At 42.3% G+C, this 15,883-nt stretch overlaps 1 protein-coding gene across 2 annotated transcripts; it reads right to left on the bottom strand.

The window, feature by feature from the left end:
* Nucleotides 1–874: 874 nt before the first annotated feature.
* LOC142193905 (chymotrypsin-like elastase family member 1) lies at nucleotides 875–6,364 on the bottom strand. 2 transcript variants are annotated; one of them, XM_075262921.1, is made up of 7 exons: nucleotides 6,307–6,364; nucleotides 5,075–5,139; nucleotides 4,752–4,852; nucleotides 3,926–4,051; nucleotides 2,814–2,950; nucleotides 2,086–2,231; nucleotides 875–1,039 (listed from the first exon to the last, which is right to left on the bottom strand). In XM_075262921.1, exons 1-7 carry the CDS (start codon nucleotides 6,362–6,364, stop codon nucleotides 875–877), a joined length of 798 nt encoding a protein of 265 aa, XP_075119022.1. The 2 variants fall into 2 exon arrangements, with proteins under 2 accessions (XP_075119022.1, XP_075119021.1); XM_075262920.1 differs by having other exon boundaries at nucleotides 5,075–5,166; nucleotides 6,325–6,364.
* Between the last annotated feature and the right edge of the window lie 9,519 nt (nucleotides 6,365–15,883).

The raw sequence follows: 15,883 nt of genomic DNA, 5'->3' as shown, positions 1-15,883 counted from the left end.
TAAAAGGATAATACAATATATGTTCCATCACAAATTTCATCGCATATTGAGATGATTTTTCATGTTGTCCCAGGTCGAGCCATTTAGATATTCTGAAAGAAAAAGTAAGACACAATTGTAAAACGAATTCCAGACCAAGTATAGATGTTAGGACGGGTTCACACCTGCGCCTGTGCACACTTTAGGCAGTCCTGCCGGTTTCCGTCTTCTGCCCCAAGAAACTGGACAGGGGATGGAAACCCGGCAGTCAGTTTTCCAACCCATTCACTTCAGTGTGCCCGTGAGCGTTTTGTACCTGTCCATGGCGAAACAGGGTTTTTTTAACTGGACACACAGTTCTGCGTGTCCGACTTTGTGACCAGTTAAAAAAACTGGTTTCGTCGCAGAGAGGCAGAAGACCATCACAGGCGGTCACTTTGCAAACCCATTCAGGTTTCCGTTCCTTGTCCAGTTTCTTGGGGCAGAAGACGGAAACCGGCAGGATTGCCTAAAGCGGACATGGGCGCAGGTGTGAACCCGCCCTTATAGGTGTCTTTCCTTACTTTTTCTCCTGGTTATTATTAGTGTGAGATGACTCTAACAAATAACCTTTTGTGGCACTGCAGTGCTGGATCTTTCGGAAACCTACTAGATATCTACTAGAAAGTCCCAGGTTTAAACCCAATCTTGGTGATAACTATATGTTCTCCTTTGTGCACTGCAGAGTCTTACCACTCTCCATAGGTGAACAGACTGTGTATGAGATAGGGGAATTAGACTGTCCCCCAGGATATATAGGATTTACTTGTGTATTTTTGTACAATATTGCAGAATCTAAACTAGGTCATATATAATGATCAAATAAGGAGGCTACTCATCTATTCAATGAAATGTTTCAATGTGAACTTACTTCATTAATCCAGGAGATGTAAGCAGACACCCTGGTGAATACAGTGGGCTTGAGGTAAGCATTGCATCCCAGGCCAGACACAAAGCTAGCAATACCGTGAACTTGGTAGACACCATTAACCTCACAATTCAGAGGTCCGCCAGAATCTCCCTATACAGAAAAGATGGATATAAGCATATACATATCTGTAGGAGACCATAGTAACAGTGGAGTGACTTGGTTTGGATATATAGATGACATATTAATATGGTGTTTTGCAAAATTGTAATATAATTCTGTATTCAAAATATGCAGCATAACATTTCACATACTGCTTCTTTACTAGCTACAAAATATAGTTTACAGGTGTAAATTAAAGCTTCTGGATCCCAAAACTCAGCAGTAAGGAGGCATTCATACAATGTAACGCGGCACTGATTCTTGCATGATAACTTGCTTAAGAATCAGCGCTGCAAAACAGAATCCAATTGACTTCAATGGGTTCTGTTTAAGGTGCTTAACACATTGAAATCAATGGGTTAAAAAGCTTCCCATTGATATCAATGTGTTACGCGTGTTAAACTGAACCCATGGGATTCTGTTTTGCAGCGCCGATTCTTACGCAAGTTATCGTACAAGAATCAGTGCCGCGTTACATTGTGTGAATGTGTGATCGAGCAGGACACTTCTTTTTTCAGGGTCCTGCTGCGAGTTCTGCATCCAATTAGAGACAATGGGAGGCAGAATCTGGGTGGAATCTGCTGCTGATTTGGGGGCATCACCCTCCCCCAAATCAGTGTCAAATTCCTACATTGAACACGCCCCTAGTGACATAGTATATAAGCCTTTTTTGTGTCAAAGTGTACAGGAAAATCTACTTTTAATCCATATGCAAAGTTAGCTGTCCAATTCTCCCGGGACATGGCTGAGATTGCCTGGGGATTTGTTCAGCCTGTGGCCACTACACATCAATACTTCTCAATCTTTATGCCAAGAGATATCACTAGGTGGCGACCACAATAAAAATGATTCCACTAGTGGACCCTACAACAGCATATAGGTGGTTTAGAAGTATTTTTGTGGTGGTACACTCCCTGTAAATGATATTTCTTTCATGATTACGTCTTATTATAAATTCTTTACAATCCCTTTATGGATTGAAAATATGAGAATATCACAGAAATAAACAATAAAAATGACAAAATGGCTGAACTTACATTGCATCCGGCCTGGACCCCATTACCCCCGGCACACACGTGGGTGGTTTTCACAGTGCTGCCCCAATAGAGGAAGCCAGAGCATGTGGAGTGGGCAACAACGGGCAGAGGGGCCTGCTGGAGGGTGGCTGGCAGGGGGCCACCGGCTAGGAAAAAAAACCAAAATAATGTTATTCTTTGAAATGTTCTATTCATTGAAATTACTTATATATAACTGGAAAATGTGACTTTGTCTTGAGGAGAAAGCTGAGTGACATGTATAGTCATATACCCCTCTATCTGCATCAGAGGTGTAGCTTGAAACTCCTGAGCCCCAGTGGAAAATATGTAATGTGGCCCTCACCTATCTTGTGTATTTTATGTGGTAGAGGCCCCTTGGAAGGTCCCATAGAGTCCAAGGCCCTGTTATTGCTCCACTCCCTATACAGCCCTGGTCTGCAGCTACCTTGTGAATGCATGGCCAAACAGAAGTGAAGGCCAAGTGAGGGGACATGGCTAACAAAGAAAAATGGCGATGAAAGTAATGCAAATGGTGGAGCAGTGAATTTGTCTGTGTCTTTTCCTTACTACATGGACTAGCCGGAAAACATTCTCTATGTTCACTATTGTTTCTACCATTATTCCTGCCCTTGACTGATCCGGAATAGAAAATATGCACAGGTTTTATGATATGTAGTTAGATTTTAAGTTCCTTTCTACTTCAATTCATTCCCTGGAGCAGAACTTACTACTGGTTCTTCCCCATCCACTAATGATACATGGATGGTTATGGGCCAGGACAGCGCCATCAGCTGGGAGTGAAGCCAGTTTCACAAAACTGTTCAGGGAGGCGCTTGAAGCCAGGAAGAGGATGGCGATATCAAAGCTGGAAGGAGAAACATGACAACAAGCTTTGACAATATGCAAGCATCCAAATTTCAATAATGCTATCTTTATCCAATTCTTAAACTATTACTAATAGACATGGGCAAACTTTGTGAGATTCATTTTGTGAATATTATATGTGAGAAGGTGAAAGTTCTGGAGTCCCGCTATATCAGCCCCAGATAGCTGTCTTATGTATGGTCCAGTGCGGGTTTGGAATAGGTTTGAGCCCCAGGTGTGGGTCCTGAGGCTCATTACTGGCCCATAAAGAGCCTGCACTTCAGGGCAGACCTAGGGAGTGAGGAGCCGGCTGGACCTGTCCTGTAACCCTGAGTCCGGTGAGACCATTTTGTGCTTGTGTTTTTCGTGCAGCTGATAGTAAGCCACATGCATAGTTAGGTTATAACTTATGTTTAGTTAGTCGCTCGGACGAGCAGGAGTTTGTTTCGTTTTTGCCTGAAGTTAAGGATGAATTTTGTTTTGCTCATTTTGCACCTGAAGTAAAGCTTTATTTATTTTCCAGTTTTTTGTAAATAAACCTGTTTCCTGCATATTTTGTGTCCCTGTCTTGACTGTTTGAGTCCGCAACCACTACTTCTACCGAGCTACCTTCCCCACATACAGTATATTACATTATATTGATAACTATAGGTTTACCTGTCAGTTTTGTTTTGAACAGGCAGGGATTTTATTATACTCTTTGATCTCTTTATACCCCTAAATATAATATTAAATAACCTCCCCTAGGCTTCTACTTATCATATTCTGGGATCTTGAACACTGAACCACAAAAAAAAAAAAAAGAAAACTTGGGATTGGCAGAACCCATTTTTGGAAAGGTATGTCCATGTTAATATATATTAAACCTGTGTGTTGGCCTCACTTACTGATCATTGTTTTACTTTGCTCTTAAATTGTGGATATAGGGTATCTACAATACACTTGTATGATAATATGTGAAAATGTAATTTCTTACCCAACAGCCACATTATTGGGGTTCCAGTTAGCATGCTTCCTGATAGAGGACACAGCGATGATCTGCTCAGTACCTTCATTCACACTGAGGTTATGGTCTCCAAGTGACACACGGAAGTTGACATCTCTGTTATAATGCAAGCAATATAATTTAACTGTATGTCTTCTAGATAAAAGTGACATATCTATTTATATATCTGGTATAAAATTTTGTGATTTCAATATAAAAATATTTTAAAGTAACACTGCACCCCAAAATACATATGGTATCGAGAAAAGTGTTATCAGCTAAATGCATTAAAGTATTTGGCCTAGATTGCGGGAACTGAATCAGTCACTCAGCTATTCAGTCACATCTAGTCACGCAGCTATTCAGTCACATCTAGTCACGCAGCTATTCAGTCACATCTAGTCACGCAGCTATTCAGTCACATCTAGTCACGCAGCTATTCAGTCACATCTAGTCACGCAGCTATTCAGTCACATCTAGTCACGCAGCTATTCAGTCACATCTAGTCACGCAGCTATTCAGTCACATCTAGTCACGCAGCTATTCAGTCACATCTAGTCACACAGCTATTCAGTCACATCTAGTCACACAGCTATTCAGTCACATCTAGTCACACAGCTATTCAGTTCACTGACTGTACCCTATAGCTGAAGAATTGGGAATTGGTTTGTTGGTATCAATCAACCTTAAAAATATGTAAACATTGGAATCAATCAACCTTAAATAAAAATATAGATAAAGGAAAAATCAAATATAATAATAAATAATAATGCAAATATAATAAGTAATAAAAATAAGGAAAATTCCTAAACAATACCTGTCCACACAGTGAGCAGCGGTCAGCACACGGTTAGCACGGATCAGGGAACCCCCACAGGTGTGATACCAGTTGCCTGCAGATTCGTACTGGAGGGAGATCTACATATAGAAAGCATAGCTATTACTACATCATGCCTAGGAACAAATTAGGCAAACCAGGAGATATTTCTACTATATATATATATATATATATATATATATATATATATATATATATATATAGTAGAAATATATATGATGCATCATGTGAGATAATGTTCTTTACTGTAGTACATGGCATTGCACTGTAATATGTAGTTTTCACTTAAGATAAGCACTGACCTGCCATGGCCAGGCATTCGGTGCAGCGTCTGAACCTCCAACTACTCTGGAGTTGTCTTGTACATCTTCTATGTACTGCACAGAGCAGTGTCCTATGTGGGAGGAAGAACAAAAATAAAATGTTGATTTTGTCTTTACCCAGAATCAGACCTGCAGGTGTCATGTCATAGAACAGAAAATGAGGGGTGGATTGATGTATTCAGTGACTGGGATCTCTGTGTATACGGTTATACAGGGAATAGGTTATACTGAATAGGACCGCCCACATGACTTAGAAATGTAAAATACAAAAAGATAAATGATCAAAGTACAAGTTATATTGAATCTTTTCCTACAAAACAAGATATCAATTTGCTCAGCTCTTCCTATTCTATAACATGCTGCCTGCACGTTTAAGGTGATATCATCCCTTTAAATAATGGGATCTCTGGCCATATAAAGTCAGGCGGATGATGTCCAGGAGTGGTATACTGTCTAATGGTAATTTTATTCAGTGTGAGGATTGAAATTTACTTTAGGGGGCATTCACACTACGTAACGCCAGCGTGTATCACAGCCGTACACGCCGGCGCTACAGCAGGGCTGCCGAACACTTCCCATTCATTTCTACGGGAGGCGGCATGCGAGCGCTCCCCATAGAAATGAATGGAAAAAAGCAGTCCATTCATTTCTATGGGGAGCGCTCGCATGCCGGCTCCCATAGAAATGAATGGGAAGTGTTCGGCAACCCTGCTGTAGCGCCGGCGTGTACGGCTGTGATACACGCTGGCGTTACGTAGTGTGAATGCCCCCTTATACTGTTACATGTCTCAAAGATCAAATAATTCATGAATATAATCTAGGCAGAGACTGTATGGTGACTGTACAGTACAATATGTAAGTAATATACTGTATGTTTTCTCTCCATAATACTAGAGTTATTACTGGTATTATCTGTTCTCCTGTCAAAAAATTACAGCTTAAATGGGGGGCAACACAGTGGCTCAGTGGTTAGCACTGCAGCCTTGCAGCACTGGAGTCCTGGGTTCGAATCCCACCAGGAACAACATCCGCAAGGAGTTTGTATGTTCCCCCCGTGTTTCTGTAGATTTCCTCCCATATTACAAAGACACACTGATAGGAAAAATAAAAAAAAATGTACATTGTGAGCCTTATATGGGGCTTGCAATCTACATTTAAAAAAAAAAAAGACAGCTTAAAAGAAAATACCCAATGATAGAAATCAATCCGACATATAATAATAGACTTACCGCACAGGACCAGGGCAGCAAGTACAAGTAGCCTCAACATCCTGGGCAGTTTGATAAGTCCCTGTAGCACGTACCTTGCTCCTTTATAGTCCCGGGTAGAGGTAGTGGGAATGATTTTGGATGTGACAGGTGCTAAGGAAGTTTTTTCTGTCTTGCTAATAGTTGCACGGAAAAAGTTTGAATTGAATAATATTAGATTAAAGCAAAAATAGAAACAGCAAACTGAGTCATAGTACAATTTATTTCATCACAATATGTATAAGCAAAGGAGCATTAGCAAATCTGTGACAGGGGTTAAGGTAGTTTTTGCTTGTAGTGGCATTGAAAAAGAACGAGCATTGGAGCATTTAAGAAAACATTTTGTAAAATTTTAGCAAAATGTATGTCTTCACAAAATTGTACACAAAAGAGAATTAGTTAGTCTGTCTAATGTGTGTATAAGCGGTTGTGACACTACATGTGACATAAGTGACACTTATTACCTATACCAGTGTTTCCCAAACTGTGCTCCGTGAACCATCTACAGGTGCTCCGCGATATGCCGGTTAACAACAAAAATTAGATAAAAGTGAAGGGTTTCAAAATTAAAATCCTGCTTCACATACACTCCTAATAGTCTACCGGGGCAGCACTATGGTCCGTTTGGCAAATATACGAGGCCGGCAGATTAATGCTTCCTGGTTGGACAGCACTTCCAAACTGGTCTCAGACCGCCTTTTTTGGCTTAATACACCAATCTTGTATATTCGCCAAACAAACTGTACCTAGAGACGGAAATGCTTTAGTCATCTTTTAAGCTCGTATTGTGCAGTCACTCAATCCTTGCTGTGTCAGTTTAGTTCGCAAGCATTTGCAGTTGTTCGCCAAATGTTATTCGAAAAACATTCATAATTTGGTTGTTCAGCAATGGATCGCTGGTTAAAGACTGGATCCTTCAGAAAAGAAGTTAATAGCACTGACACAGACCCTTCAGTGGGAGCAGCGGCTTCAACATTCAACAGGTATGTTCAAATATTAGGTTAAAAAGTTAAAATATGGAAATGTGATTATCCAGAACCAGATTTGGGTGATACGACTTTGTTGAAGATATTACTAATAGAGATGAGCGAACATTATTCGAAACGGCCGTTCCGAATAGCACGCTCCCATAGAACTGAATGGACGTAGCCGGCACGCGGAAGGTTAAGCGACCGGCTGCTGGCTGCTTCCATTCATTTCTATGGGAGCGTGCTATTTGGAACGGCTGTTCGCTCATCTCTAATTACTGATGCTGAAATAATTTGACAGGCTGAAGAGTTTGTGGAAGAGTTAGTGCTGCCAAATGCACCAGAAGTGTTGAAACTGTGCAAATCAAAGCAGCCTCATTCTTCACATTAAAATGAAGACATTAATTTTTTTAAGATTTGATCTATGCTTTCAGGATTTTTGTTTTTCGGTATATGTAGTTAAGTTCCTTATTTTTTAACTGTGACTGAAAAATAAACAATTTTGAATAAAGTTAATAAAAAATGTAATATCTAATATCAATTTGTTAGAAATCCCCTCCCCATCGCTAATATCGGTCATTATCTTTGGCACCTATGTAGGTTTTAGGTAAAATATGTTAAGTGCGCCCTACAGAATTTCTGTCCTGAATAGTGCTCCCCGACTCAAAAAGTTTGGGAAACGCTGGCCTGTACTGTGGATAAGTGTTTGTACTAGTGGCACAACCTATTTATGTCACTGGGTTTAACCTCCTGAAGGCGTATACCTAATAATTGTAAGCAAAGACCCCACTCTATTAAAAGGTAACACACAAAAGTTGCAGAACAATTATTTTTATCATATTGTATCATGTGAAACGTTATTATCTGAGCAAACTTAGACAAAAATGCTAATTGCTTTAGATGTTGCATATGACACTCTGAGGGCTCCTAGGACTTTTTCTTAGGGTAGCAGCACACAACTATTTTTCACCCGTGAATGTCGATCTATGTGTTAGCCAGATTTACCAACTTGAACTTCATGCTGGGAGCGGGAATCTTAGCATCATAGTTAGTCCCTGCCACCCAGTGGCATAGTGTCCCATTCTGTAATTGGTACAGGAAAGTATGTTGCTGGGGGGGCAGGGACTCCTTCTATCATAGATAACTATACTGCTAGGAGTCCCGCTCCCAGCACAAAATGCAAGCCGGTAAATCTGGATAACACATGGACCGAGTTTCACGGGTGAAACATGGTCATGTGCTGCTACTCTAATACCTTTCTAGATTTTTAGCACAGACACATACTTATTAATATCAAAGTGACAGCAACACATGTGACAATGGCTAAAGGATGGTAGCTGGTGGTAACGTTTACGTAGAGAAGCCTATTGGATTTTCATGCTCAAAACTAGATTCCCCCACGGAATGAACTTCCGTACTGACTTAGCTTTTATTTATTAATTGTACTAACTGCAACAATTCATCCTATATTCCTATAGTCTTTATGCATCAATTATACATTTCAAATATTTATTATTTTTCTATAAATTTTATTTTTTTTTTCAAAAAAAAAAAAAAAAAATTTTATTCAAGAAAAGAAAAAAAATAAAAAAAAACAATAAAAAAAAAACATTCCCTTTTTTTTTTTTTTTTTTTTTTTATTATTCATTTTTTCCAATTTTTTTTTTTTTTTCTCTCCTTTTTCTTTCCAGTATGATACACATGCAATTCTTAATGTAGTTATACTTATCTTATCCTCCTGGAGCATCATACACAAATCACACTTTCATGTTCCAGTACGGTGTTCAGCTCAGTGTTTTTTTTTTTTTGTTTTTTTTTGTTTTTTTTTTCTCAGTATAATACGTACTCTATCCTCCTGGTGCATTATGCACCATAGAAAGGGATGTTGTCATTATGTTTCTTCAGTATGGTGCCACAACTATGTAATGAAGATGTTACATCTCTTGGTCATGTCACGTTTTATCTATGTCACTAAAAATTATGATTTATTTACTTATTTACCTTAACCTGTTTGAACTATTTTGACTACAATCAGCCAACTTTGTCTGCTTTTGTTCCTGTTTCACTTGCATCTTATCGCATGTATCACAGATGTTGCTTAATTAATTAACTTCCTGTCTATGTGCAGATGGGAGGGGCCTGGTTTTTATGTGTGTCTCTTTTATTTTTATATAAGATTGCAGCATATTACAGCTCTGTATGCCATGAGTAAGGGTCTATCCCGAAACGCGTAGGCTTCTGCTACTCCTATTGCTGCACACAGATTTTTTAATGTAGCAACTACAAGTCAATAAAAGTTAAGTTTTATTTTATACGGATACCTGACTGCAGTGCTGGATTTTCTTCAAATTTGCTTCCATTTGACCTCATCTCAGCCGAGAGAGATTTCCTGGCACCGGTCTTGAGGTTCCACGATTCACAGCAACCAGCAAACGGACAGAGTGAGTGCACAAGGTTTTTTACCTATTTTTGAATTGTATGTCACTTTGGATGAGGGCTGTAGCTATTTTTCTAGTTTTGAACAAACTGCATGCTTATAAACACTGCACAGTTCCAGTTTATGTTTTTTAAAATAAAAAACTATCCAAAAATAATCATGTTCTAAGAACAGATGCCAGTGGGTGTTTATACAGGGTGTATGGAAAGTAAGTACACAAAATGAAAGGGTGGACTTTAGCCAGTATATGAAGCATTTTTTATTAATGAACATGTGACCGGAAATGCACCATTGTGGCGCTGCATGTAGACCGAGATGTCGGTTTCTTATCCCTCACTGCACCATGTGAAAGGAGAAATGAAGAAGAGAAAGCACTTTAATGGGAAATCCGTTTAATCACTGTTACTTATTTACATGAATTGCTGGAAGTGCTGGCCACCTGCCTCGATGCAAGAAGTGCAACGCCGGGAGATGGATTGACGCACCCGTTCACAGACTCCTGGCATGGCCCTCACTGCGACGAACGTAGCCTGGACGAGCTCTTCGCGGGTTGGCACAGGCATTGCGTATACAATGGACTTGACATGTCCCCACAGAAAAAAACAAGTGGGGTCAAATCTGGCAAGCGAGGGGGCCACAGCAACAAGGGTCTACCTGCTGCACCGCCACGGTACATTTCCAGTCACACGTTCATTAATAAAAAAAAAACGCTTCACATACCAGCTAAAAGTCCACCCTTTCATTTTGTGTTCTTACTTTCCGGACACCCTGTATACACATGGTGCTATTAGAAGAAGCAATGGCTTTTACAAAAACTCCAAAAACTATTCCTTTTATTTGCTATTTTTAAGAAAAATATTTAAATTGTAAAATAAAAAAAATACCACGGCAATAAAATTAGTACTGTATGGAACATGACAGACAGAAAGATCTTGTTCCTTTATGTAAAGGTTAGCAATGTGAATTTTCATTAAATTTAAATTTATTTGACAAATTGGCACTTGAACAAAGCAGCTGAAAGGTGCAGCCCCCTAAAAATGCAGGTAGTCACCAGTAGGATTTAAATTATGTTTGACAATAGATTGCCACTTGGACAAAGAGGCTGCAATCTTAAAGGGGTTGTCCCATAAGATGCATCCTATCTATACTGCTAGTTTATATGGATTTAAGACTTTTCCTAAATACACTGCTTTATCAAAACTGCTTTATTTGGCCGCTATCTTAATTTATTAACTTCATTGTTGACACTGCGTTTCTATGGCCACTGGGCTTATCTGCTCAGTTCCCAAGTGAGGTAGCTGCCTGCTCTCAGGGAGAGGGAGAGGCTGAGTGCTGGGAGCAGCTCTGTGCTGTGTATGTCTCAACGGAGGTCCTCAGATAGGGGAGGGGGCAGGTGAGAGTTCCGGGATTACTGTGCTGTCTATCTTCAGCTTTTCCACTCATCAGCCGGTTTAATTGAATTTGGCTGATAAGGGCTGAGACAAGGAGTCCATTACCCCTGTATGTAATGCAAACTGACTCAAATCCAGCTCTGCTACATCAGTTTCCACATCAGCTTCATACTGTGGTAAAGCATTTACAACCAATCCCTCATTACTGACTGCAAACATAGCAGATAGCAGAGCAAATGAAACCCCAGCCACCAATGTGCTAAGAAATCCAGGAAGTGAAGAGAGCACAGAGCCTGCAGGCTGCAGAACAAGAGTTATGGGAATACCCCTTTAACCTTTACTTCTTGCATGACTCCTTACAGCCTTATGCATTGTTACTGACCAATGATGTGGCATCGCTATTATCTTTTACATTAACATTGTCACTTGCTCAAAGTATTTGAAAAGTTGTCATTTGACCAGAGAGACTCAAAGCAGTCCTTGGCCCCTATAAATGCAGGTGGCGATCTACAAGGGAGATATAGAAAAAACTACATTTACTTGACAAATCCTCACTTGAGCAATGCAATTGAAAGGTGTCCCAGCCCCTATAAACACAGAGAGATAGCCATTAGGAGTAAGGTTGAGCGTTTGGGATCGGCAAAGATCGGATTCCAATCAGCAATCGAGTAAATTTCGCGATCAGAGTTCGGACCCGATCTTTTCCAGGGGGATTGAGTTCGGAGGTTATCTCAAGATTAGATCAACCCTGAAAGTGACTTTTCCCATAGATAAGCATTGACTAGGGTTGAGGACGGGATCGGAAAAGATCGGATTCTGATCGGCGATCGAGCAAATTTCACGATCGAGATCGGCTGGAAAATGATCGGAAATAGGATTTTAAAATCGATCTTGAAATCTCAAGATTGGCTCAATCCTAATCAGGAGGTTTTAAATAAAAAGGAATCTACTACCGCCCCCAAGCATATTCATATATCTTTATAGTAATAAATTACATATCTGGTACTAGATTTTGGAGAAATGCAGTTTGGAGTCCAGTTGAGGTAGTTGGTGCACTTTGAGTAGGCCGTCATGTCCCTGGAGCACTGCTCTTTCCAGTCCTACCATACCCTGCCTGCAACACCCCGTGCAGTGAGAGTTGATCCTCCCTCTGCTATAACATCACTCATGCTACTTGAGCAGAAAGAGCAGTGATCCCAGGGCTGGAGGTTGCCTAAAGCACCAACTGCCTCATAATACTTGAAATTTGTTCTTCTCCAAATCTATACAAGTGACATACATAACAAAAGTGTCTTCTTTATCATTGTAAGGTGCTCTGAGATGTGGTGGTAGCCATTAAATATACATGGAGAAGGTGGAAGACTTTCTTTTAATTTAAATTATTTTAATAAATTCTCATTTGGACAAAGTGAGGGTCCATTCACACGTCGTGTTGCGTTTTTTGGCACGTTTTTTTTTTTTTACACGTGTAAACAATGTCATTGAAGTCAATGGGAGTCTTATTTTTACACGTGTATTATTTACACGTGTATTGTGCCAAAATGAGCGCGCATTTACTCCGTGTGAATGGACCCTGACTGTAAAGAGGTATGCAGCCTATAAAAGTAGGCAGCCGGCCTCCGGGTGGATCTAAATCCAATTTTATTTATCTGACAAACTCTCACTTGGACAAAGGGACTGAAAGGAGGTATAGTGGCAGCAGTGTGAGACTGGGATGTCTAGGGCCCACCTCCAAGACCCCTGCAGATCAGCTGTACCAAGGCAGCGTAACGTAGGTAATAATAATGCCATACTGCGCATCCACTATACGATGTGCATCATTGCACTACCTAAACCCACCACTACAACCTGTATGGCAAGTGAACAGCATGGCTCCAGGAACTGTTACCATTACCTGTAGCTGCACTGTCCTAGACAAGCTGGGTCCTGGCTTCTGTAGCACTGCAGATGTAATATTGACAGCTTATACTAAATACAGGCCATCGATATTAGAAAGCTGGAAAAATTCTTTAGGCTAAGGCCCCACGTTGCAGAAATGCAGAGGGGTTTTTTTGTTGCAGAGTCTTTTGCGTTTTTTTGAGCCAAGGTCAAGACTGGCTTTAAAAGGAATGGGAAATATAATGAAAGTTCCCCCTACGCCAAACAGCGGCACAACATGGGGTATTCCTGCCCCTGTGTACTGTTTGGGACAGGTGGAAATAAGTTTAATCAACTAACAAGTCTGACCTCCCCCTCCCCTATATTAGGTCAGAGAGACCTCTCCCCCCCTGTGTTTTTTTCTGTCCTGTGGACAGAGACAGGTGGAGGGGGGGGGGGGAGAGATCTCTCTCCTCCCCCTTAGAGTTACTTAGCTTTGGGGGATCCTCGGAGCATCCTGTGCCTGCGGCCGCGGGTCCCGCTGTGTGTCTGCAGCAGCGCGGCAGCTTTCAGCCGCATAGGATCCTTGTTTCCGGGGAACCTACCTCCTGGATTTGGTTCCCGGTGGCCGGTATTAGCTGCGCACTCGGCCGGGCCACCGCGCATGCGCAGAGGTTCCTGGCGCCGCGGCTCGGTCTATTTGAGCCGATAGAGCTCGGATTGGGACTCTATCTGGCTGTGGCGTTCGGGGGTCCCCTCTCCTGCCTTAGGCTACCCCCCGCCCCCCCTTTTGAGAAGGGGGGGGTCTTTTAGGGGGGTTTTTCCTTGGAAAAGGGTGGGACTTGTAGAGTCCCACCCTGTCTCCTCCCTCCGTCCTCCTCTCCTCCTCCTTTCCTCCGCCGGCCTTTATAAGGCCCTTGCTCCTGCTACTGAGTGCTTGACTGCATGCACTCAAGCTGGAACACTGGTATCCTTGTGGTATTAGGATTCTGTTCCCTATTTGCTTAAAGTTAAGGAGTTCTTTGGCGGAGGGGGAGGGGGAGTGAGGTCCCAATACAGGGTTTAACCCTTGTCTCTTGCCTTCCAGATGTCGTCTTCTTCCTCTACACGGGACATCCCACCAAGGAAGTCCGCCGCTAAGCGCCGGCACCTGGCATCAGGGTCGGACTGGCCCGCCGGAGCACCGGGGGATCCCCCGGTGGGCCCCCGGGCCCGGACTATACTACTAATCATTTTAGCATAGGCAGGGGCCCGATCGGGCCCCTAACCACCCCATTGATGATCGGGCCCCTGCCTATGCTAAAATGATTTCAATCGGGCCCCTGCCCATGTCAGAGGAGGATTAGGGGAGGCGCTTAGGGCCCCTCCCCTAATCCTAAGAACCAGCGCAAGGAGAGCTACCGATCTCCTTGCGCTTGTTCAGCCATCTACGTATCAGCGTAGGCGGCGTCATCACGCTGCCTACGCTGATACACAGACGTCTGACAGAAGAGGATGCGGCAGCAGCGGGAGCAGCAGAGCGCGGTCGGACGGTAAGTATAATAACTTTTTTTTTTGTTTTATAATAGGCCGCTGCCTGCTGGAGTATCTACCAGCAGGCAGCGGCCTATTTACCAACCCGGACCTGCTCACTGCCGCCCCCGCTTCCCCTTGTACTTTAGGCCGCGGCGGGCGGTAGTGAATAGGCCCGGGCCAGGCCGCGATCCCACTGCCGCTGATATTATACTCGGGGGTCTTTTCAGACCCCCGAGTATAATAATCGGGGCCCCAGGGGAGGTGAGGGAACATAATAAACAGTGTTACTCACCTCTCCGGGATCCGGTGTTACTCCTAGCTGGCTTCGGGACTATATGTTAATGCCCAGACGTCACGTGGTCTGGAATATTACCATATAGGCCAAAGCCTGTGCTAGCAGTAACATATAGGCCTGAAGCCTGTGGTAGTAGTAATAACCTGTTACTGCGAGCACAGGCTTTGGGCCTGTATGGTAACAGGCTGTTACTGCTACCACAGGCTTTGGGCCTATATGTTACTGCTAGCTCAGGCTTTGGGCCTATATGGTAATATCCCAGACCACGTGACGTCTGACACATTACCATATAGGCCCAAAGCCTGCTAGGAGTAAAATCGGATCCCGGTGAGGTGAGTAACAGTATTTATTATGTTCTCTCACCTCCCCTGGGGCTCCGATTATTATACTCAGGGACTGAAAAGACCTCCGAGTATAATAATAGTTCATGAGTGTGCAACTGTGGGGCATAATAGAGCTTGAAGGGTCCACTGTGGCCCCTGTAACCTCTATTATGCCCTACAGTGGCCCCCCTGCAACCTCTATTATGCCCCACAGTCTATTGTGCCACCGTGGGGCATAATATAGGCTGCAGGGGCTGCTGTGATATATATATATATATATATATATATATATATATATATATATATATATATATACATATATATATGGTCTGGATGTGTGGAGAAGTGAGGAGTCAAAGATGTCTGTGTTTCAAACTTTACAGAGTCAAGTCACAGCTGGAAGAAGTGGTCATGGCGGTCCAAAGGGAAGAGATGGGAAATGTGGGAAGACGTCTCCTGTGAGTATTACTGCACAAAATATTACTGCATTGTATTTATTGTAATGTTGTGATTTATTGTAATGGTACTGCTAGCACCCCCAATCCCCCCGCTGTCTGAGGTGGACAATCGAAAGATGCCCCCAAATCTTTCAATTACTACAACTCCCAGCAGCTCCAGATGCCTTGGAGCTGCTGAGAGTTGTAGTCCTCCCACCCCATAGATGATGTCCCACTCTATTGTTATGCTGGTGCCCTTTTCTAGAGCTCCAGCATAACAATATCCAAGTTTCAGAAACGCTGAGGACTTAGGGTATG

The sequence above is a fragment of the Leptodactylus fuscus genome, chromosome 2, assembly GCF_031893055.1.
Source record: "Leptodactylus fuscus isolate aLepFus1 chromosome 2, aLepFus1.hap2, whole genome shotgun sequence".
Lineage (NCBI taxonomy): Eukaryota > Metazoa > Chordata > Amphibia > Anura > Leptodactylidae > Leptodactylus > Leptodactylus fuscus.
The sequence above is the reverse complement of the archived record's forward strand: the minus strand, read 5'-3'. Positions and strand labels throughout refer to the sequence as shown.